The sequence below is a fragment of the Heptranchias perlo genome, chromosome 7 (genome assembly GCF_035084215.1).
Source record: "Heptranchias perlo isolate sHepPer1 chromosome 7, sHepPer1.hap1, whole genome shotgun sequence".
Lineage (NCBI taxonomy): Eukaryota > Metazoa > Chordata > Chondrichthyes > Hexanchiformes > Hexanchidae > Heptranchias > Heptranchias perlo.
The window spans coordinates 19,754,237-19,779,034 of NC_090331.1; the positions used below are offsets into that span (position 1 = coordinate 19,754,237).

A 24,798-nucleotide genomic window follows, 5' to 3' on the forward strand; every position below is an offset into this window, starting at 1 on the left:
GGAGTACAAGAGTAAGGAAGTCTTACTGCAATTGTACAGGGCTTTGGTGAGACCACACCTGGAGTACTGTGTACAGTTTTGGTCTCCTTACCCAAGGAAGGATATACTTGCCTTAGAGGTGAAGGTTCACTAAACTGATTCCTGGGATGAGAGGGTTATTCTATGAGGAGAGATTGAGTAGAATGGCCTATACTCTCTGGAGTTTAGAAGAATGAGAGGTGATCTCATTGAAACATTTAAGATTCTGAGGGGGCTTGACAGGGTAGATGCTAAGAGGTTGTTTCCCCTGGCTGGAGAGTCTAGAACTAGGATAAAGGATCGGCCATTTAAGACTGAGATGAGGAGGAATTTCTTCACTCAGAGGGCTGTGAATCTTTGGAATTCTCTACCCCAGAGGGCTGTGGATGTTCAGCCATTGAATACATTCAAGACTGAGATCGATAGATTTTTGGACTCTAAGGGAATCAAGGGATATGAGGATCAGGTGGGAAAGTGGAGTTGAGGTCGAAGATCAGCCATGATCTTATGGAATGGCGGTGTAGGCTCGCGGGGCCGTATGGCCTACTCCTGCTCCTATTTCTTATGTTTTAATATGACCTTTTGCATTCCATCTGGCTAAACATGTAACTTTAAATGGTACTCTTTCTCTAAGATTAAAGTTTGATTTTAACTAACCAATTTTCCATTTTCTAACTAACAAACTTTCAATTTTAAATGTGACTCATTTCATAAGGACATCACATTGAATTTCAGAAAGTTTGATTACTTTTTTCTTGGAGTTTTTGATTATTTGTGACTAGCTTGAGAATAGTTAATGGTGTTTCCATAACATATTCTAATTCATCAGTTTAACTCTTTATCTGAACTGTGTAACTTGTTGCAGTTTGTACTGGTCTATGTGTTATCGTTTGTCATGTGCTCACAGTTTGTCCTTTTCTTTTCTGATCTACACTCTTCGTAGATCAAGTACAAGGAAAGTATTGGGCAAGGAACTGCAATCTCTGACCTGCCTGAGGTGCATCGTGTAAAAGAGGCACAGAAGAACATCAGCTCGGTAGCTGCCAGTTTAATTCCCCTTTGTTGACCTTTCCTATCGAACCCTTCCTACCACTAATCAGAATTAATGCAATTTCCTCCATTCTTTTTTAAATTTAATTTTAACTTCTTCTAATTCTTGACACATCTGTGATTTTTGTGGAACTTACTTAAGGTTTTATCAATTTTGACATTGAAGGGGAAAAAATGAATGTGTAAGCAACCCTAGCACACTTTACAATTTCAATTTTTTACACTTGTTTCATCATCCTATGTGTTTTTACTTTAAATTTTCTAATTTTTGAAATGAGTGTTTTTTTGTGAAACTTATTGGAAGCGTGTACCATTTATTGTGGAACCGTGTGCCAATTTTAAACAATGAGAAAGAGAAGGCTGTCTTCAGGAATGTGTGTTACTTTCAAATTACCTTACAAGAAAATTAATTGGAAAAGTTAACCAAAGAACAAATGCAGCACATGGCTTTGTCGCTGAATCCGCTGGATTTGGGCTCCTTTGGATTCAGCCCTCCACTGGGTTCAGAGCTTTACTGAATTCGAACCTATGTTAGATTTATTGCTCGATGCTGGACATGTCCAAGCAATATATTCAGCTCCAATTTGTTTTGTCTACTTTATAAGTCAAAGCCTTAGACCTTTGGAGCTGTTTCACCAGCGCGTAAAAGTTCTGAAGCTGCTGTGACCTTAACTGGCTTACAAATATCTGTTAAGGTTGAAATTGTCCCACTTCACATTAATTTGGATTCAAAATGTTCTTTATCATCCATGCGTGGTAATGCAATAAGATGAAACCAATATAATAAGGGGAAGCAGAAATCAATTTTGCTGCAACCACAATAGGAATTAAACCAATATTTAACCTACCTTCATTGAGGAAATTATAAGCCCTTGTTCATTAAAAATACCTGCATATTGTTGTTATGTCTGAAGTCTTTCCCTGAAGTCAACACAAGTGCTGTATTTACCTCCAGAATAATCATAATCCAAGATATTTCGGATTCAAATTCTTGTTAATTGACAATAAAATACAGATGTCATTATACAATAATGGACTAAAAATATTTGCATTTGATTTTTAAAAATATTTTTCTGGAAATTTGCTTGGACAGTCATTGTAATAAGGAACTGGTAATTCCATTTTCTGAAAACCAAAACTTGGCATAGCCCTGGCATCCTTTCTCATCCAATACCGTTTCACTAAATCCAATTCATTTTTTAAAAACTAAAACTAATATATTTTCTTTAATGTCTTATCTTTTTTTAATTTCTCAATGTTCACTTCTGATCTCTTTGTGTTTTATTTCTGTTGAGTCATGAACACAATCTTGAAAGACTGTTGAATTTTTATCTTTTCATTTTTGGGTGCTTTACTTCTGCAGGTCTTATACAAAGAACATCTGGGTAAAGGGACCCCAGTGGTGTACACACCAGAGATGCAGCGAGTTAAACGCAATCAAGAAAACATTAGCTCGGTATTTTCTGCAGCTTTAAGAAAAATACCATTATCAGTGTTTTCTGTTGCACTCTAACTTTTTCCCATTTTTTTCTAATGCTTTTTTTCTCCCTCATTCTTAATACCATATTGACCATGGCATTATACCTTTAACGGCTGGTACTCCAAAGACCCACTGACATTAACTAAAATCATGTGTAAGAGCAATGTAGGACTTAACCAGTGCCCTTTGAACTTCAGTCATTTTGTTGGTGTGAGAGGGAAAACACAGGAAGACACTTCTTACTGCAGTACTATTATTTGGTTGTTTGTCAGCTGCTTAGCTGTGGAAATGTTTAAAATGAAAAGGGACGATTATAGGAAACTTGTAATACATAGAAACTATAAACATAGAGAAAAGAGAGCAAAACCCGTGAAACTTTGTGGTTATTTCTTCACCCCATTCTCAAGGTGTTTTGTTTTCTCTCAGGGCATTCACAGTCCCCTAGCTGGGAGGTCTCTGCCAATAAAATTCTTGGCCTGTACACCAGGAGATGTAAAAGAATAAGGACAGTAGAATATACGAAAAGTGAAGGATGAGAAAAAGCCATTGCACCCACCAAACCTCATCCCTCTAGTATTCTAACTCTCTCAGTCTACTATCTCATTGTATTTTGAATGCCCCTAAAGTCTGTGTCTCTACAGCCTTGCCTGGCATATTGTTCCAAACATTAATCACCCATTACATGAAGTTCTCTCTGCCCAGAAGGACATTCGCTCCTAGTCCATCAACTGGAGCTACTCAGTCTAACCTCATTTCCCTGCTCTTTTTCCATATCATTTGGAGTGTTCCTTTTCAAATAGTTATCTAATTCCCTTTTAAATGGTACGTTCTCTGCTTCAATAGCAACTTATGGTAAAGTATTTCATGTTCAATAACTCAGTGTGAAAAAAAATTCTTCTAACTAAGCACTTGCAAAATGTTTTCCTCTAATTCTCATATCAGGCACTCCTTAGATAAGTTAAAAGATACCAGCCCTTTGGTGGATGTTCATAGAGTGACTGAATGTGCTCCTCCACAGTGATCCTTGTACTGTGTGATGTCAATCCTATGGGCGGTGACAGCACCAGGCAGGGACATGGTGCTTTCTGTGAAGGATGATGGGAAAATCAGTCACTTTATGACCAACGGCGACATTGGCAGAGGCCTGGGAGCAAGTGCCTGTCTCAATTAAAAGAATAGTCCCAGGCAAAAAATAATTTCCAAATAGGATAGGGGAATGAAATAAATGATAGTTCTGGTTTGTTTACAGTTTTAAATAAAAGGACCCATAACATGGAAAATTGGCAAGCATTAATAGAGAAAAGTTGAAAAACATCTCTCCACCCCAAATCTGAATGATACATGTTTTAGGACATCCACAACATCCATGCCTACTAGGCAAGAACACAGCATCATGATGCAAAACAGAAATAAATCTTTGTTTTTTCCCTCTTATATCTAAAAACCAAAGGTTGAAAATTAAACTCATTAACTTGCTTCAGTTTTATTTCTAACACCGAGCCAGCTAACCTTATTGCTTCCACAGCAGTGTATCTGGGTAAAGTACGTGTGGAGAAATGAGAAGTCCTACTCTAGGAGGCTCCACTCAGCATTTTTATCTTGCTCTTACAGGTTCTATACTCTGACAGTTTCCGTAAACAAGTGCAAGGAAGGGCATCTTATGTGCTGGACACACCAGAGATGAGACGTGTACGGGATTCTCAGCGCAACATATCTACGGTAACATAATTTTAACCACAAAATTTCTTTGTATGGATTAAACATTTTGCCATGATTACCGACCAAATGAGACACCGTCACTACCTGTGTGATGTGTCACAGGATTTTCGATACATCTGTAATCTATTGAACTATTATATTGCAAGTTAAAGTAAAATATATAATGTGAAACATTTTATATTGTCATTGCAGTTAAGAGCCTGCAACAGATTGTGCAAGAGGAAGTATAAATATTTTGCTGATAATCAAATGAAACATATTTAATAGAATCTATTTGTGTAACTGATACACTGGTCCAGTCCATACAAAAACAGTAGAATAAAATGTAGAGAAGGAAGAAGATTAAATATAGCATGTTGAAAAATGAAATGTAACATAAAATATGCACATGTACAACTACAGTTTTGTTTTTCTAAGGGGGATATGTTTGTAAATCCCCCTTTTCTTTGTCCACTTGGTCTGATGCCTGCAACTGAGATGCTTCAAGGCCAGTTCCTATACTCCTGTAGATGGCTGTCAGGAAGTTGCTAGATTGCCCAGGAATGAGTCCCTCTGACAATTTTCCTCATACTCCACTTGGCACAACTCAGATCAGGAACTAGGTGGAGTGGTACTTGACCCTGCAACTGTCCTTGCCCCACTGCATTGAACACAATAGCATTTAGTGTTGCAGTTAAAGTTAATTTAATTTTAAGTGACACCTGGCCTTAGTTGGTAGTGTTCTTCCCTCCAGGTCAGAAGTTTGTGGGTTCCAGCACTCTGGAACTTGAGGGTATATTCTAGACTGACCCTTCACTTGCAGTGTCGAGGGACTGCTGCATTTTTTTTGGAGATGCTGCCTTTTGGCTGGTTCAGGTGGTTGGCACTATTTGAAGAAGAGCAGAATTTCTTTCTTTTAATATGTCTTTTCCAATATTAAGGTGAAATATCATGAAGACTTTGAGAAGACCAAGGGAAGCTTCACATCTGTAGTTACTGATCCCATCACAGAGCGTGTGAAGAAGAACATGCAAGATTTCAGTGACCTCAGCTACCGTGGGATCCAAAGACGGGTTGTGGAAATGCAGAGGCGACGGGTGGAACAAGAAGGAGAGAGTCTCGCAGGTCTGTGGCCGGCATAAACACTTCTGTAACTCATTCTACTTATATCATGAGCATGATTCTAAAATCAAAACAGGCTGCATAAACTTGGCTTGTATTCCCTTGAGTACAGAAGATTGAGGGGTGATCTGATTGAGGTGTTTAAAACATTGAGAGGATTGGATAGGGTAGATACAGAGAAACTATTTGCTCTGGAGTGGGAATCAAGAAAGAGGGGACATAATCTTAAAATTAGAGCCAGGCCATTTAGGAGGAAACACTTCTTCACACAAAGAGTAGTGGAAATATAGAATTCTCTCCCCCAAAAGGCTGTGGGTGCTGGGACAATTGGAGCTTTCAAGGTTGAAATCGATAGATTTTTGTTAGGTGACTATATCAAGGGATATGGAGCTAAGGCGAGTAAATGATCTAATTGAATGGCAGAACAGACTTGAGGGGCTGAATGGCCTACTCCTCTTCCTGTGTTCCTAAATGTTTTCTTTTTATGCAACCCCATCAACAATATATTAAAAGTCTCGCATTTAGCAGACATTTCCTGTATATCCCAGGTAGTAACACTTAATTACTTCCTTACGTGATGCTATATCTATCATACTTGTCTGTCACACTAAAATTTGATTTATTTTTCAACCCTACTTCTTATACTTATCTCTGATTGGCTATATTTTCCATGTGACATACTCCTAGTTTAGTGCTCCAAGCTGTATGTCTGTGATCCATTCACTAGAAGCCCAAGGCTTGTTTGGTAACATAAAACATGGCCAGGTTATTTTGCTACTGTGGTGTTTATTAATATTAATTTTATTGCTTTTTTTTCCCCTTGCTTTTTCATTCTTTTACATGTTGCAGCAAATATATTAAATAATGAGTGCAGGAGTACATAAATATATTTGATTCCACCACTGGCATCTCATTGCTGACCTCTAAATATTAGAAAAATTCTAGGAGAGTTCATGCTGCAAGAAAACTATAAAATACAATATGTAGCACAGCATAAATGTATTTCATTCTAGCATTACGAATAACCATTTTAGTATACAAATAAAATATGTGGAAGATGGAGACCCATAAATAATGAATTATCCTGACCTTGCTCTGCACATAATTAATGAATTCTCCTGACAAGTAAATAATTCATAAATTGTGCCCGACCCAAACCTGTCGATGATTAATGCAGTCTCCCCACCCTCACATATTAATAATTAATAAATCATAGGAGCTACACGTGCTGCAAAAAAAAATCAAATGCATTGTGAGCGGAAGGGGTTAGAAAGCAGAGAGGGGCGGGAGAGAGGGAGAGAAGGAGGGATGAGCAGGTATCGGTGGTGGCTAGATATTTCAGTGGTGAATGAAGAAAGAGAGCAGCTGTGCTTTGCAATTTGGGCCTCAGAGTAACAAAATTGCCAGTAAGCAAAGTGAGCTCAGAGTTGCTGGTGTCAGGGTAGGAGGGGTTTGCTAACAGGGCCCTTCCTTATTGTGAGAGGTGACCCAGGAGGAGTGGGAATAACTTCAGCTAGGTACCAATTATTGAGCTTCTCTGGACTGTCGGGGAGAAGCATATAAAGTTCCAGATGCTTTATTGGTTCTTGTCAGGAACATTAAGATTATGATCTACCCACTGCATCAATTTTTTATGTTTGAAACACTTATTGTCCTCTGCCTATTTACACTGTGCACTTGTGTCAAACTGATTCCTTTACTGTCACCCAATGGCTTCATGTAGAAACTGCAGGCTGACTCACAATTTAAAAATACTGGATCGGTATTGGGGTGTTGTTGTTTTCGTAACCTCACACTGTTTCCTTGGAGAAAAGTGTGAAGTAATGGAAGGATTTGCTGGCTGATTAAGTATTTCAGGCCGTGTCATGAGCCCTCCTTCCATGGCCGTAACCATCTTTATATCATTCATTAGGGTAGCTAATTCTGTAAGACGGAAAGGTTCTATATGCTCCCACAACCCATACAATGAGGGGCACTCACCAGTATCCCTGCTGGATTGCAATCCAGAATTCAGAGCTACAGCTCTACTCTCCATTCAGCAGGGTTCAAACACTGCATAGTCTAACTCTGTGGCAGGAATGCTCCCATTAAGCCAAAGACTCACTGCAGTATTAGCAGGATAGGCCCCTTATTACAGCAAACCTCTATCACAGTACTGCAGGCAAATGTTGACACTTCTGTAATAGATTTTGTCAGACTGAGCTCGACATAGGACTTTTCAATGCATTTTGAAATAGAATGTTGTGAGCCACTGAGCAATTTTAATACTTAATAGATAATAATCAGTGCCACCAATTTATATTTTAAATTGAACAGAATCATATGATTCAATCCCCACGACACTGATATAAATCCCTTATCATCCATCAAAAATTTCATTTCATTTATACAATCACATAAAATAGCTATGATAAAGCAATGACCATAAACTAAATTATCATTAGTTCTGGGCTTGATGTACCCTGGCACAGTTTTGTCCTACTCCTGGCTATTGTCCTGTGTCAGCCATGGCACTTTCACCTCTGAGTCAGTAGGTTGTGGGTTCAAGTCCCACTCCAGAGCCTAAAACCTAGGCTGACACTTCAGTGCAGTACTGAGGGGATGCTGGACTATCGGAGGGGACTTCTGGTTGAGACGTTAAACTGGGGCCCTATCTGCCCTCTCAGGTGGACGTAAAAGATCCCATGGCACTATTTCTCGAAGAAGAGTAGGGGCGTTCTCCCCGGTGTCCGGGCCAATATTTATCCCTCAACCAGCACCTCAAAAACAGATTATCTGGTCATTATCACATTGCTGTTTGTGGGACCTTGCTGTGTGCAAATTGGCTGCCATGTTTCCTACATTACAACAGTGACTGCACTTCAAAAGTACTTAATTGGCTGTGAAGCGCTTTGGGATGTCCTGAGGATGTGAAAGGTGCTATATAAATGCAAGTCTTTCTTTCTTTCTTATTGAAACTTCAGTCTTCAATTTCCAGTGGTTCTTCCACTCAGCTGCTCTGATCCTTTTACCTCCCCTCTCAATTATGAATTGTATTTTCTTGTTCATGCATCCATGCATATAACAATCAGTGAACTATCACTCAGTCTTATTTTTAAAAAAACTAACCAAAAATACAGAAACAGGTATTTGGTGGGGAGCAGAAATAGGAGAGGAACATAGTCCTAATGACTAGGAGTGAAAATTGAAAGAGGCAAAATCCCACTGGTATAAGAAATAGGGCAAAGGATACAGCAGACAGGATGAAGCAGGAACTATGAAATAATATATAAAATAAAAACTTACTTTTCAATTATCTGAGAAAAATTCCCAACAGTTCAAATAACTTGCAGCAACTTATTCAGTTGCATTTTATTCTTGGCAGTTATCGATTGTATGTCTAACCCCATAAATCCTGTGTCCACAGATCTGCGAGTATGGCGTACTAACCCTGGCTCAGTGTTTGACTATGATCCAGCTGAAGACAACATTCAGTCCAGGAGTTTACACCTGTTAAGCAGTAAGGCTGAATCAGTTCTGTTCTTATTTTATGACAAACTACTTGGTAGGATCTGTTTTGAAGCAGTGCCCTATACTTCTTTACTCAAAGAGTAGTAATTTGTCTGGAATAATCTGCCAGACAGAATCGATTTTACCTTCAATTAATAAGTAAATATTTGCTTGTAAAATATGATTAAACTTCAGAAGCATGATTGTGCCATTGTAATCATTCACTGTACTGGAATAGAGGTTTTTAAAAGAAATCTTGCTAGTCATTAGTGCTTCAAGATACTGTGCAGCTTGTCTGTTTTGATGCTGGCTAGATTTCATTGTAACCATTTGTTCCCTCTTTGCGATGTGCTTGATTACAGTTCAAGCTCAGCGTCGCAGCCGTGAACACTCCCGCTCTGCTAGTGCATTGAGCCTGAGTGGGGGCGATGAGAAATCAGACCTTTCTGAACCTGACCACACCATTGCTTACTACAATGGAAACAACTTCTTCCAGACAACAACAACAACAACAGGCGGTTAGTGACTTAAGTTTATAATTGATTACGATACTACAATACATGCAAAAATATTACAACCCACAAGAAAGAATATACTCTCTTGTTTAACCCTCTCCTCCTTTCAGCCGATGCTTTTAAAACCTGGTGAGGTACCATATATTTTTTAGAGCTGTGGAGGCTGAGTCATTGAATACATTCAAGGCTGAGTTAGACAATTTTTTGATCAGCAAGGGAGTCAAAGGATATGGGGAAAGGGCGGGAAAGTGGAGTTGAGGTAAAAATCAGATCAGCCATGATCTCATTAAATGGCGGAGCAGGCTCGAGGGGCCGAACGGCCTACTCCTGCTCCTATCTCTTATGGTCTTTCTTCTGTGCAGAGTGGGATCACGTGTGTCTTGAGCTGTAACAAGTTTTTTACAACAATTAGCAGGTTCCTTTGATAAGCAGCTTCTGAAATAATGGGCCATAATTTGCTGTAGCAGGGCATCTAACAGCATGCGTGCGGCGAGGGCAACACGGGGGGTGGGGGGGCATCTGTGACTTGAGTGAACAGGGCAAGCAACTGTGAATCTCCTTAACCAATCAGATTGAAGGATTGTTAAATAAACAGCGCGAGGCCTGAGTAGGAAGTGTAAATTAGAGAGGGTGAATTCAATGTCAGATCATGTACAAGAGAAATGGAGAGGGGAAGAAAGATTGGATTAAGAGAGAAAAAAAGAGACAGAAAGGAAAAGTAAAAATATTTTTTAAAAGTTTTAAAATTGACATTTTTTAAATCTCCAATATCAATTAATAGTTGAAGGACTCCACAATTGTAATAGTTAATTTTCAGTGCCAGAGAGGTTGATTGGCAGTAATTAATAGTTATCATGTCGTTAAAAGGGTAGTGGCGCTTGAAATGACAAGACTTAACTTTCTCTAGCCAGTTTAGTTCATATCTGTTGCACAAATACAGCAACTTCGACATTCAAAGCATGCCAATGGAGAGGCAGACAGTGAAATGCCGTTTTTGCGAAGCTAACGGTGGAACGGGACAACTCGGACAGCAACTTTTGGGTATTGGCATTTAACCACACATCTGGTCCTCACCTGAAGTTGCTGTAACATTTACATTAGCCTCACCAGTAGTTTGACAGCAAATTCTGGCCCAATCTACATGTGCTTTCCTTCTGCTAACTGTTCTATAACATAAAAAGATCTTTTCTTGGTTTATTTCAGGCTACCAACATGCCAAAACCACTGTGCTGCCACAACAAAGATCATCCTCTGTTGCTACACAGCAGACCACTGTGTCGTCTATTCCCTCTCATCCATCAACAACTGGCGTAAGTGAATGGTGTAACAAATCTGAATATGTATTATACAGGGAATAGTGGGAATAATTACCAGACAATCAAAGGCAAACTCGAGAGAAGAGTTAAGCTTTAGTGCAGTAAATTGAACCCCAAGATGAGATATCTGGATTGAGTTAGTTCCAAGTTATCTTTTGTGATGAGATGCATGGTTTTCTGGACATTTAAATTGTAACACTCAGGATATTATGTTTCATTTTTATTTTTGCTACCTTTTGCTTTTTCTGTTCCTTTGGTGCTGGCCTCCCTCCATTAATTTGTCCAAGTTGCCATTTTCCATGTGTCAACCTAGACTGAGTGTTGACAGAGCAATCGATTGCTGTGGGCATCACTGCCAAATCCGATCCTTTCCACACACGCAAAGTTTCATGGCATAACGATCAGGAGTGGGAACCCTGCCAGATTCCACCTCCCCCGTTCCTTCGGGTGTTCTGAGGCCAATTGTAGTTCTTCAACTCCCACTCCCGCCCAATATCAACTGGCTCAGCACGGACCAAATATCAAACCTCCTCTGTAATGCTCTGCTACTTACTGCCTTCATTAGTGGAGCCATGAGGAAGCATTTTATCTTTATTCCCCTTTGTTTTCCCTGCCACTTCTATTTCCCACTGGAGCTCTCTCAGCACTTGGCAGCCTCCATCAGTCACAAGTGTGGCATGTGGGCTGCTGACTACATGGTGGCTACTCTGTATCACCATCTGATCTATTACTGTATTCTTGTAACAGAATGGCTGACTATTCCAACATTTTCCCCATCCAAGTGCTTCATCTAGTGACCTGGCTTTCAATCACACAGAGGGAGTGGCAATCCTCTATTTGTACTCTCTACCTGCTATGAAAAAGCATTTTCTTTGTTGCAGGGGTGCTCTCGGTAATAAAAAAATACATTGCAGCATTTAAACGCATTACTAGCTAGTACATAGTTATTAACTGAATTAGTTTAGGTGTACTACCTTGCTGGAATTAACAGTTGTACTTAAATGCATCACTGAACAAGAAGTCTCTTCACTCATGGACACACCCTCAGGTCATATACCATTTTCCACCTGAGATGTTGCACTGACAACTGCCCAGATTGCAGGAGCATGGCCGATCTTTTTGCCCCCCTCCTACTTTCCAAAAGTTTTCAACTTTTCAGAAGGTCCTGGGCAATTACCTTGATATGGTTTCACAGGCACACTGTGCTGGCCCAAAAGACATGTTCATGTCTTCATGTGAGCCTTGAAGTGAGCATTAGCACACTACTTAGTGGCAGGCATCACAGCTGAATCCTTTCCTTAACCAAATTTATCATGCACATATTTTCTAGCATGGCTAACTGACTAGCAGAACAGGAGATCTGGCAATGGTTGTTCTTTTTCCCCTTCCCTCCCCAGAGCAGCTGTTCTGGTGGACTGTCACCTAGCTCAGCAAAGACAACTGGGTCTGCATGGCTCAGTATTATGCTATGCAAAGTTTAGATACTGAGCCGGCAGGGAGCTCTCAGTAACCCCTGTGTTGGTTGCTCTCATGGTGGGATATTAAATTCTCTCTATTAGTTTACACTACAGGAAGTCGCCATTCAGGGTCTGTGTCAGTTCTTTGCCACAGCAATCCAAAACTAATCCCCTCCAACTGGTCTAGGATTTCACCTTTCCTGACACAACCCCAGTCTACCATTTTGCACACACATACAGGTGCACCAACTCACTGCAAATCATGCCTCCCTGCTATAACATGAATGTCATATTATTGATGTTTCGTATCAAATATTTACATGCTATGTGGCTAAGTAATAACCAACATGCACTGAACAGCAAAGTCTGCTGCAGGTATTGGCCAGATAATGATCTGAATTCAATTTTTCACAGAAAACCTACCGTGCCATATATGATTATGCAGCAGCTGATGCAGATGAAGTCTCTTTCAAAGATGGTGACGTCCTTATGAACGTTCAGTCCATTGACGAAGGATGGATGTATGGAACCGTACAAAGGACTGGGCTGACAGGCATGCTGCCTGCCAACTATGTGGATGCCATCTAAGCTAGGTCAACCCTTCCATCCAAGCACTTCCCAACCTCCCCACTTCAAAAAAAAATGCAAGTCACACGTAACCCAAACTTATCGTTTGGTTTTCTCAAATGGAAATCTCTAATTTCTTAGGGGGCGAATGAAACTGGACTATAAGCACAGTAATCTCCCAGTTCCTTCCCAATGTATTGCACACCCATACTCTTATTAATCCAAGTTACAGAACTTATGACAAATCCTAGGCATATGCAAAAAGAAAGTGCTGCCTAAGTTATTCCCCTGGCCTACTTGTATTTCTGCAGTAATGAAACCATTTAGTAATTAGGCATTCAGTGCTTTCATGGACTTGTATTCAGAGATGTGTTCCATAATGTTATACCCAAACCAAACTGGATGGTCTCGTTTGAAGTAGGAAAATGTGTTGAATAGCGTAACTTGTACTGCAACCGCTGCTAGAATTTCTGTAATGATCAAATGTACTTAATCAACTATAACATGGTTTCTGTATCCTGACAAATGTGTAGTTAGTTTGTGAGTTTCTTACAAGAGCTTTAAAAAAAAACCTCACCACGGAAGTATTTTGTTGCCACAATTTGAGATCCTTTTAAAAGAGGTGATTAAGGAACATGTTAAGAGCCCCCCTACATCACTTGCTCAAGGCGGACTTGTACATGTATTGTCTGTTTTCTCATCATCTGATAACCAGCTGTAGGGTCAAATAAAGCTCAGTTTCTGCAAAATGTCTTCACTCCAGTCATTTTAAAATGAGTGCACTAACAATCACCAAGTTATTACTGTAGCTTCTAGTTTTAACCTTCTAGTTTTGTCACATCTGACAACATCCACCATTTAGCAACCTTTTTTGATAAAGTACCATTGTCCTAGAAGAGGTGAACGGAAAGCTTGAGTGTCGTTTACGTGTTAATTCAGTCTCCCTATCAAGCTCACTATCTCTAAAACAATAGCCTTATTTGCACAATTTGAACAAAAAACAAGTACATTAAAAGGTGCTGTTTTTTATCTTCTAACTGTTTAACAGATTCCCCCCCCCCCCCCCCCCCCCGCAATGACTGCCTCTGTTTGCTGCAGCCCATGTTGTTCCTTTGACTAAGAGGACACAGGCAACATGTACCTAGGGTCTACCTAACCAGCTCCGAGAGGCATGCATCTGCTGCCCAGGAAGGTTAATTTGTGGTCAAGATGTCCAGTATTGGTAAAGGCTTTCACCAGAAACATTAACCCATTTTCAGACAATGACCTATCAGTTATGTATTTCTAGCATTTTCTGGTTTTATTTGCAATGTCAGTGTTGAGCAATGCAACATTTTCCCAACAAATATGCCTTTTATATAAATTTGAGTGTTTAAAAAAAAATTGATTTTAGGTTAAAATGTTGCTCAAATATTCAGATCAAAGCTGGCCAGTTGCTTAGGCTACTATAAGAACTGGATTGCATTCCCTTCTACAGAATCAATTCTGAGGGACAGCATAAACCGTCATTTAGAAAGGTGTGGGTTAATCAAGGACAGTCAGCTCGGATTTGTTAAAGGAAGATTGTTTCTGACTAATTTCATTGAATTTTTTGAGGAGGTAACAAGGAGGGTTGATGAGGGTAGTGCGTTTGATGTAGTCTACATGGATTTTAGCAAGGCTTTTGACAAGATTCCACATGGCAGACTGGTCAAAAAAGTAAAAACCCATAAGGTGGTTAAAAAGACATATGGAATACTTTATTAGCTGAGGCATAGAATATAAGAGCAGGGAGGTTATGCTAGAACTGTATAAAACAATGGTTAGGCCACAGCTTGAGTACTGTGTACAGTTCTGGTCACATTACAGGAAAGATGTAATTGCACTAGAGAGGGTACAGAGGAGGTTTACGAGGATGTTCCCAGGGCTGGAGAATTGTAGCTATGAGAAAAGATTGGAACAAAGAAGGCTGAGGGAAGATTTAATTGAGGTATATAAAATTATGACTGGACTATAGAGTGGATAGACAGGACCTATTTCCCTTAGGAAAAGGGTCAGTGACCATGGGGCATAAATTCAAAGTATTTGGTAGAAGGATTAGAAGGGAGGTGAGGAGAATTTTTTTCACCCAGAGGGTGGTAGGGGTCTGGAACTCACTGCCTGAAAAGGTGGTAGAGGTAGAAACCCTCAACTCGTTCAAATGCATATCCAAGTACTTTTTAAAAGTGCTGTAACCTACAGGGCTACGGACCAAGTGCTGGAAAGTGGGATTAAGCTGGATAACTTTGTTGGTCGGCACAGACACCACGACGCCGCAACTTTCTACGATTCTATGAAAACAATTTTAATTCCTCTTTGATTACTGAAATAGTCTGAAACCAAGTCCTTTGCACAAGGTGAAATATTTTTGAGTTGATCTTACTAAACTCCTATTGCGATTGTACAAGATGGATGGAAGGAACTTGCATTTCTATAGCGCCTTCAATGACGATAGGATGTCCTTTAAAACGCTTCACAACCAACAAAGTACTTTTAAATGCCGTCCCTATTGTAACCTAGGGAAACATGACAAAAAATAATTGTGCACAGTAAGGTCCCACAACCCGCAAACACCAAATAATCTGTTTTAGTGATGTTGGTTGGCCAGCGCATCTATAAGAACTCCCTGCTCCTCTTCAAATAGTGCCATGGGACCTTTTACATCCACCTAATGGGTCAGATGGGGCCTCAGTTTAATGTCTCAACCAAAAGGTTACAACCTCCAACAGTGCAGCACTGCACCAAAACGAGCCTAGATTATGTATGGAGTGGTACATCAACCCACACAGCCTACTGACTCAAGAGGCAAGAGTGCTACCCGTAACACTTACCTTGACGTTAAGCCACTTTACCCATAGCCTTCCAAAATGCAGGATGGTGCAGAGCGCTGAAACATGTGCAGATAAATTTCCTCCATTCTTATTTTTAAAAAATATTTATTCTCAGGCTATGGGCATTGCTACCAAGGCCAGCATTTATTACCCATCCCTAATTGCTCTTGAGAAGACGGTGGTGAGCATCTTCTTGAACCACTGCAGTCCATGTGGTGAAGGTACTCCTACAGTGCTGTTGTTAGGTAGGGGGCGGGGGTTCCAGAATTTTGACGCAGCAACGAAGAAGGAAGGGTGGGATATGTCCAAGTCAGGATGGTTTGTGACTTGGAGGTGATGTTCCCGTGCACCTGCTGCCCATGTCCTAGGTGGTGGAGGTCTCGGGTTTGAGAGGTACTGTGGAAGAAGCCTCAGCAAGTTGCTGTAGTGCATCCTGTAGATCGTAGACTGCAACTACAGTGTGCCGATGGTGGAGGGAGTGGATGGGCTGCTGATCAAGCTTTGTTCTTTGCTGCTTTGTCTTGGATGGTGTTGAGCTTCTTAAGTATTGTTGCAGCTACACTCATGCAGGTAAGACTTGTGCCTTGTAGGTGGAGAGTCAGGAGGTGAGCTACTCACCGCAGAATACGTAGCCTCTCATCTACTCTAGTATCCACGGTTAGCAGCTGAAGATAGTTGGGCCTAGGATGCTGCCCGAAGAATTCCTGGGGCTGAGATGATTGACCAACAACCATCTTCCTTTGTGCCAGATATGACTCCAGCCACTGGAGAGTTTTCCCCCGATCCCCATTGACCAGTTTTACTGCACACCTTGTTGCCACACTCTGTCAAATGCTGCCTTGATGTCATTGTAGTCACTCTCACCTCACCAATTCAGCTCTTTTGCTCGTGTATGGTTCAAGAATATAATGAGGTCTGCAGGCAAGTGGTCCTGGCATCAGTGAGCAAAGAAAACCATCAAAAACAAAAAAAAATGTAACTTTTTATTTGTACAAGAGTATTATGGTGAGTTCAAGCACAGGGTTTAAAAAATTATTATTTTTTTTTTAAAGTGCAGCTCAGATTCCATTTCTGTGCACCGATTTACTCTGGCATCTATAAACGTCACTACAAAAGGTCAAATAATGGCCAGAGATACAGAATTAGCAGCAATATTTTATTGCTGCATTCTGCACACAAAAAAAAGCACACACCCATTTGGTAGAACAATATAATTTATCACAAAATTATTTTTCCTTACAGAAAATTTCCAATTTAAAAATAACCTACTTTTTCCAATTTACATAGCGCTACGAGTCTCTCGAACAAAAGCTCCATGCATGGTCCTCTTCCTACCCTCAGTTCAATCCCATTGCTTTCCATTTATTTTCACCAAGTGAGGTCCCTCCCAGTTACCACCACCACCTTGTGCTTGGCTTGCCTTTCTGTAAAACAGTCCACCAGAATAAGACTGAGGAGCTCTGAAAAGCATTTTCTTTTATTTTTAGGAAATTAATTCATAGTTTCCTTGAAACAATATTCCCTTCAACCCCTTTGTTTTAAAGATATAAAAGCCCCTCCTCCCCTGGTAACGTCACATCTGGTGATGCCACTCTGGATCAGTCAAAAGGGAATGAGCCTCTATAATGGAGCAGGAGTTGCTCACTGCTGGACTGTCCCTCCCACTCTGACCAGGGCCACTTATTACCCTGGTCCAAGAGTTTGAATGTCAGACAAGGCTGGGATTCAAATTCAAAATCCCCTGAAGATGGAGCCAAAGGCTCTACTGCCAGTGCAGCAGGATGCATCCAATGACAAAATAGTTTCAAAAACAAATCCTTGACACGGATGATACAAGTCAAGTCCGTTTGGGGGGGGGGGGGGGGGGGGGGAGAAAGAGCGCGCAGGGCGAGGCGGTCAATGCTCTCCATCGTTTCACTTGAATTTTGCCAGCTCTTCTTGATGCACCCAATGTTCATGTGACTTTAAAAAGTCAGTCAGCAGTTTCACGGGGTGGTGACCTCCAGCGAGACTGTAGGTTTCCCATGATGCAGTTCATCATGCTGCTCAGCTGCTGGTGCATTGTGAAGAGCTGACTCCCAGAGTATTCATTCAAGTCCTCAGAGAAAAAGCGTGCAGAAAGAGTGTTAACCTCAGAAACCAGGGCTACGGAAGGAGTCGTGGCAGGTGGTACTGTCTCAACTAAATCTGAAAGAAAGCAAAAGACAAGTCAACACGGTTTCACGATAGTGCTAAATTAACTTTTTTTTTCCTAAAAAAGCAAAACAAGCAGCACACAAGTTTTAATAGTCAAAAGTATTAAGGAGATTTACTTGAAGGTGGCTATCGTTCAGACTTGCCCACTCGTGCTTCAGGTTTAAACTTTCAAAAAAGGAGTCCCAAGTGTGACAATCAAACTCTAACGACATTGAGTTTAACCAGTTATTGGTCAGTTTACGATATAAAAAAGGAGCTAAAAATCCGAGTCCTCCCCACTACCATGCAAACCCCGTGGACAGAAGCCATGATAAATCACCCAAAGGAGGAGTCAAATACAGGCACTTGTTCTTCTCCTTATGACTTTTGAGTGACTCTGCTAACTGAGTCTCAAATTATGGTCAGTTTTGTCATGCGAGATTAGGAACTGGGTTGAGACGGTCTACACTCTCATGACAGAGGAAGCAGAGAAAATCCCATCAGCCTGGCTAGATCCCAACTCAGATCCTAGAAGTGAAAGCCGTATGCAAACCTACTGTCACCCAGTCTGCATAAAATCCATACTGTAATGAATCTGGGTGTTGAGATTCTTACAGCTGACGCATCTCAGTTTAGAATCATGGAAATAAGCATTTGATCTTCAAATTAATTTGCTGAGTAGACTCCCCTGATGAGATAGCTTCAATTTTACCTGTTGCGAGCTTCTCGTCATCACCATTAGAGTAACTAGTATCCTCTGCTCCATTTACTATTTTCTCACTTTCAAACACATTATCATCATCTAAACCAAGGGATTTCCTCTGTAACAGAAAAAAAATCAAATGTGCTCAGTACAATACTAAAAACATTCTTCAAATGTCATAGCAGTAAGACACCAGGAGGGCAAATCAGAACTAAAAAAAGTGAAATTTAATTTTACATATTTTAAACATCTCAAAAATATTTAAAGAGGACATACTATCCAATTATATTACGCCTAATGTCCATCAGCATTTTGAAATCTGCGTGGCTGTGGCACTCGAAGTTAGAGAGGCTGAAGACATACATTCCCTGGGCAAGCTACAGGCCCATTATCCAACATCTTTTATAGGTAAAATAATGTACCTATATTTTACCTATGCCATCTTGCACTAAGTCCCACTCGCCCATCAGCCCTGTTCTTGCTGACCTACAGTGGCGCCTGGCCCTCCTATGCCTCAAATTTTAAATTGTCATCCTCGTGTTTAATTCTCTCACCCCTCCCTATTTCTGTAACCCCCTCCAACCTAATAAACCTCCTGAACTCAACCTTCCTCTGACTCCAGCTTATTCTGCATCCCTGCACTCCTCCTTTGTCCTACAATTGGCAGCTTGCCTTCAGCCACCAATGGCATCCCTTTAAGACCCTCCTTAAACCACACTTTTGGTCACCCATACTAATATCTCCTTCATTGGCCCAGCGTGCATTTTTCTCCTTATGAAGCATCTTTGGATGGTTTTCTATGTTGAAGGCATTATATGAGTGCATATTATTGTCACGAAGAGTAATGTCAATTGGAGTGGGGATGGGTAACCAAGTGGAGAATTTCAATGGTCCAGTGTTTGGACCCACCCTTAATGAACTAGATACCAAAATAACATTTCTCAAACTCATTACTGATGCTAAAAGAGGGACAGCAGCCAAGATCAAGGCTACAAAACTGTCAGCACTCTGGGAGTAATTACAAGTTCACACTCCTGTTGCATCCAAGCAGAACCAGGACCAATACCCTCACGGGGCATTTGCTAGTTCTGTGGGGGAGGGTTTAAACTAGTATGGCAGGGGGATGGGAAACAAAGGGCAGGTACAGATAGGACAAATTCAGACCAGGAAACGGGAAGTAGAGAGGCAGTTAGTGACGTAGTTAGTGACTTAAAGGCTAAAGAAGCAAAAGGTTAAATAGTGTTCTGCACAGAAATTTGATGGGTTTAAAGGGTATATACTTCAATGCAAGGAGTATTACAAACAAAGCAGATGAGCTAAGGGCACAGATAGACACATGGCAGCATGATATCATTGCTATAACGGAAACCTGGTTTAAATAGGGGGATAATTGGCAGCTCAATATTCCTGGATATAGAGTTTTCAGGCAGGATAGAGTGGGTGATAAAAAAGGAGGGGGGGGGGTGTAGCACGATTGGTTAAAGAATCAATTACAGTTGTGAGAAGGGATGATATGCTAAATGGATCATCAATCGAGGCCATATTGGTTGAGCTAAGAAATAAAAAAAAGGGGCAGTCACACTACTAGGAGTGTACTATAGACTCCCGAATATTAAAAAGGAGATAGAAGAACAAATATGTAGGCAAATTTCTGAGTGCAAAAATAAGAGGGTAATAATAGTAGGGGACTTCAACTACCCTAACATCAACTGGGATTCAAACAGTGTGAGGGGCACAGAGGGCGCAAAATTCTTGATCAGTGTCCAAGAGAACTCTTTTTAGCCAGTACGTGACAAGCCCAACAAGAGGGGATGCAATTCTAGATTTAGTCCTGGGCAATGAAGATGGGCAAGTGGGTGACCATATTGGGGATAGTGACCACATTTCAGTTAGTTTTAGCATCATTATGGAAAAGGACAGAGTTAAATCAGGAGTAAACATTTTAAATTGGGGGAATTTTACAGAACTAAGAGGTGATTTGGCAGATGTGGACTGGACACAAATACTTGGAGAAAATCAGTGGCAAGCCAGTGGCAGGCACTAAAAAGTGAAATTCTACAGGTACAATGCAGACACGTCCCCTCAAAGAAAAAGGGTGAAACGGCCAAATTTAGAGCCCCGGGGTTGTCTAGAAGTATACAGGGCAAGATAAAGCAGAAAAAGAAAGCTTATGACTGTCACAGAAAATTAAATACTGGCAGAAAGCCTAGAGGAGTATAGAAAGTACAAGGATGACGTAAAAAAGGAAATAAGGTATGCAAAGAGAGGGCATATTGAAAAAATATTAGCTAGTAAGATTAAAGAAAACCCAAAGATATTTTAACAGTACATTAAGAACAAGAGGATAGCTAAGAAAAAGATGGGACCTAGCAGGGATGATAAGGGTAACTTGTGTGTAGAAGCAGAGGATGTGGGTAGGGTTTTAAATGAATATTTTGTCTCTGTATTCACAAAGGAAAGGGATGATCCGGACATGGTAGTTAACAAGGAGAGGTGTGAAATATTGGATAAGGTAAACATAACGGGGGAGGGGGGGGGATGTGCTAGAATCCTTGAAAGTTGATACGTCACCAGGGCCGGATGGATTGTTTCCTAGGCTATTGAAGGAAGCCAGGGAGGAAATAGCGGATGCTCGGAGGATCATTTTCCAATCCTCACTAGATACAGGGAAGATACCAGAGGACTGGAAGACTGCAAACATAGTACCATTGTTTAAAAAGGGTACGAGGGAAAGGCCGAACAATTATAGGCCGGTCAGTCTTACCTCGGTGGTGGGCAAACTATTAGTATCAAAACTGAGAGATAGGATAAACTGGTCACTTGGAAAGGCATGGTTTAATCAGGGATAGTCAGCATGGATTTGTTCAGGGAAGGTCATGCCTTACAAATCTGATTAAATTATTTGAGGAAGTGACAAGGAGGATTGATGAGGATAGTGCAGTGGATGTTGTCTACATGGATTTTAGTAAGGCATTTGACAAGGTCCCACATGGCAGACTGGTCAGAAAGGTAAAAGCCCATGGGATACAGGGAAATGTGGCGAATTGGATCCAAAACTGGAAGCAAAGGGTAAAAATCGATGGATGTCTTTGCGAATAGAAATCAGTTTCCAGTGGTGTGCCACAGGGCTCAGTGTTGGGTCCCTTGCTGTTTGTGGTATATAATAGTGATTTGGACTTGAATGTAGGGGGCATGATTGGCAAATTTGCAGACGACACAAAAATTGGCCATGTAGTTGATAGTGAAGAGGATAGCTGTAGACTCCAAGAAGATATCAATGGGTTGGTGGAGTGGGCGGAAAAGTGGCAAATGGAGTTCAACCCGGAGAAGTGTGAGGTAATGCACTTAGGGAGGGAAAATAGTAAAAGGGAATACGCAGTAAATGGGAATATATTGAGAGGGGTAGAGGAAGTGAGAGACCTTGGAGTGCTTGTGCACAGGTCCCTGAAGGTGGCGGTACAGGTAGATAAGGTTGTGAAGAAGGCATATGGAATGCTCTCCGTTATTAGCCGAGGTATAGAATACAAAAGCAGGGATGTAATGATGGAACTATATAAAACGCTGGTTAAGGTCACAGCTGGAGTATTGTGCGCAGTTCTGGTCACCACATTACAGGAAGGACGTAACTGCTCTAGAGAGAGTGCAGAGAAGATTTACAAGAATATTGCCAGGGCTTGAAAATTGCAGCTATGAGGAGAGATTGGATAGGCTGGGGTTGTTTTGAGGCTGAGGGGAGACTTGATTGAGGTATACAAAATTATGAGGGGCCTAATAGAGTAGAGTAGACAGGAAGTACCCGTTTCCCCTATCAGAGAGCTCAAGAACTAGAGGACATAGATTTAAGCTGATTGGCGGAAGGATTAGAGGGGACATGAGGAAAACCTTTTTAACCCAGAAGTTGGTGGGTGTATGGAATTCGCTCCCTGAATTGGTGGTAGAGGCAGGGACCCTCAATTCTTTTATAAGTACCTGGACCTGCACCTAGAGTGCTGTAAGCTGCAGGGCTACGGACCAGGTGCTGGAAGGCGGGATTAGAATGGGCACCTGGTTATTCTTCGAGCCGAATGGCCCCCTTCTCTGCTGTATCTTTTCTATGGTTCTATGGGGAGCCTCACCTGCCATAGTGGGCATCATGTACCCAAATTCCCAATATGTGCTCCTGGTGGATGAGGCTTCCTGCCAGGAGAGCAGAGTGATAAAATTATCCCCCTTTTCTCTGGGATGGTTTAAGCCTCTATAGATCTATAAATTCAAGGCTCAATATTGATCCCTCTAATTCACTCATTTCATTATCCAACTGGATGTGTTGAAGCAATTTAAAGTTTGGAAAATGTTAGTATATATAGCCAGAACGATAGTGTGACAAATCTACAGAGGTCACACTAAAGTTTTATAATGCACTGGTCAGACATCATGGAGTAGTGTGTTCAAGTCTGGTTACGTACAATGGAATGGGTAAAGAGAAGAGCAACAAGAGTGATCGCAAGTGTAAAGAGGATGAGCTATAAGGACAGTGGAATACAGTGGCTCCAGCTCTGTAATCTTGAAAGGTGATGATTGAGGGAAGAGACCTAATTAAGGTGTATAAAATATTAATTGGTACATAAAATTAGATGAAAATAAGGAAAGTAGACCTAGAGAACAAATGAAAATAGAGTTTAAAAGCAGATATTAGCAAGAATTTCTTTACTCAAGTATTCATAATTTTTTGGTGCAACCGGTCAGGCATTGGGGATGCCCTAAAGAGAGTTTGATGCTACAATTAAATTTAAGGCATTCGAAAGTCCAGCTTCACATGGACCAAATGGCCATTTTTGTCCCAACTTTTCTTAACCATCCCAAGGACCATGGCTCATTGATTCATTTCATATACCTACCTGCAGTCACATTGCAGACTGAAATCTACTGTAGAATATAGAAAAGTATATAGTCAAATTAGGCATCAATCCTGGACACCGTACCATTGCAAAGTGACTTTAAATACTGGAACACTAACACAAAATGAACCTTTTACAAACAAGATGCAGGGATCTGCAGCAGTCGGCATGCAAAAATAGCTATTCTTTAGCAAATTACAGCTTTAGGTCAATTTTGCTTAAACCAAATACCATCAAATTTACTGAAAACAGCTCACCTGCTGCTCATAGAAGGCTTTGAGAGCTTTTTTCACTACAAAAACTTTTGGAGAACGGATTGGAAGCAACTTAATTTCAGCTGTTGTGAGCGAGCTCAGGTCACCGATGGTCTTGATGTTCTTAGCTCTTACAAGCTGGCCCAGGCCTCGGGCCCTGTCAGGAGCAAAACCAGATCATTCAGCATAGACGTAGAGGAGGCAATTTACATTGAATCATATAGGTCAAGTTGGTACAATTTAATACTGAACAAAAGTTTGATTACAGGCACTCCCTTTGGTAAAACTGTTCTTTTTAAAACTATAATTCAAGAGCAAAATTTTATATTGTAAAACACAGGGTAACTAAATGCATCATGGACACATGCCTTTACTTACCACATGTTAGAAGCAAGCTGAGGTAGAATGGTCTCTACTGGTGAAGAGCAGCTGACCAGAGCAGGATACACACATGCTGTGGACAACGTTACTGGCTCTTTGCTCATCTCAGAGATCTTTTGGGGGAGGGGGGAGGAAAGAAACATTTTTACATTAATCTCAATATATCACCATCATGGTTTAATTCAGTATTTTGTAGATAGATTGTATTATCCAAAACTACATGCTGTTTAATTGTACTGTTACTGATATTCCTGTATGCCACCATAAAGGGTAGAATTACTTCAACCAGAAATCATCTTTCCCATTTATTTCCTACATTCCTGTTAAAACCAATCTGAACATTGCTGCAGGAGTTCCTCAGGGCAGTGTCCTAGACCCAACCATCTTCAGCTGCTTCATCAATGACCTTCCCTCCATCATAAGGTCAGAAATGGGGATGTTCGCTGATGATTGCACAGTGTTCAGTTCCATTCGCAACCCCTCAGATAATGAAGCAGTCCGAGCCCACATGCAGCAAGACCTGGACAACATCCAGGATTGGGCTCATAAGTGGCAAGTAACATTCGCGCCAGGTAAGTGCCAGGCAATGACCATCTCCAACAAGAGAGTCTAACCACCTCCCCTTGACATTCAACGGCATTACCATCGCCGAATCCCCCACCATCAACATCCTGGGGGTCACCATTGACCAGAAACTTAACTGGACCAGCCATATAAATATTGTGGCTACGAGAGCAGGTCAGAGGCTGGGTGTTCTGCGGCGAGTGACTCACCTCCTGACTCCCCAAAGCCTTTCCACCATCTACAAGGCACAAGTCAGGAGTGTGATGGAATACTCTCCACTTGC

The 24,798-nt window shown here is 41.0% G+C and overlaps 2 protein-coding genes across 17 annotated transcripts in view; one reads left to right on the plus strand and one right to left on the minus strand.

Moving 5' to 3' along the window:
* neb (nebulin) overlaps positions 1 to 13,461 on the plus strand; it is a 266,346-nt gene extending 252,885 nt beyond the window's left edge. For 13 of the 15 annotated variants that reach the window (XM_067987151.1, XM_067987136.1, XM_067987143.1 and 10 more), the window contains 8 exons: positions 962 to 1,054; positions 2,432 to 2,524; positions 4,160 to 4,267; positions 5,188 to 5,371; positions 8,775 to 8,867; positions 9,220 to 9,375; positions 10,576 to 10,682; positions 12,560 to 13,461. In XM_067987151.1, coding sequence (XP_067843252.1) covers positions 962 to 1,054; positions 2,432 to 2,524; positions 4,160 to 4,267; positions 5,188 to 5,371; positions 8,775 to 8,867; positions 9,220 to 9,375; positions 10,576 to 10,682; positions 12,560 to 12,733 — 1,008 coding nt within the window. In that variant the 3' untranslated portion in view covers positions 12,734 to 13,461. The remainder of the gene's footprint in view (positions 1 to 961; positions 1,055 to 2,431; positions 2,525 to 4,159; positions 4,268 to 5,187; positions 5,372 to 8,774; positions 8,868 to 9,219; positions 9,376 to 10,575; positions 10,683 to 12,559) is intronic. The other 2 variants (XM_067987147.1, XM_067987148.1) reach the window with 2 other exon arrangements.
* Positions 13,462 to 16,530: 3,069 nt separating this feature from the next.
* Positions 16,531 to 24,798, minus strand: part of rif1 (replication timing regulatory factor 1) — a 67,452-nt gene continuing 59,184 nt past the window's right edge. For both annotated transcript variants that reach the window (XM_067987153.1, XM_067987152.1), the window contains exons 33-36: positions 23,949 to 24,064; positions 23,574 to 23,727; positions 18,449 to 18,557; positions 16,531 to 17,748 (exon numbers count right to left, since the gene is read on the minus strand). In XM_067987153.1, coding sequence (XP_067843254.1) covers positions 17,534 to 17,748; positions 18,449 to 18,557; positions 23,574 to 23,727; positions 23,949 to 24,064 — 594 coding nt within the window. In that variant the 3' untranslated portion in view covers positions 16,531 to 17,533. The remainder of the gene's footprint in view (positions 17,749 to 18,448; positions 18,558 to 23,573; positions 23,728 to 23,948; positions 24,065 to 24,798) is intronic.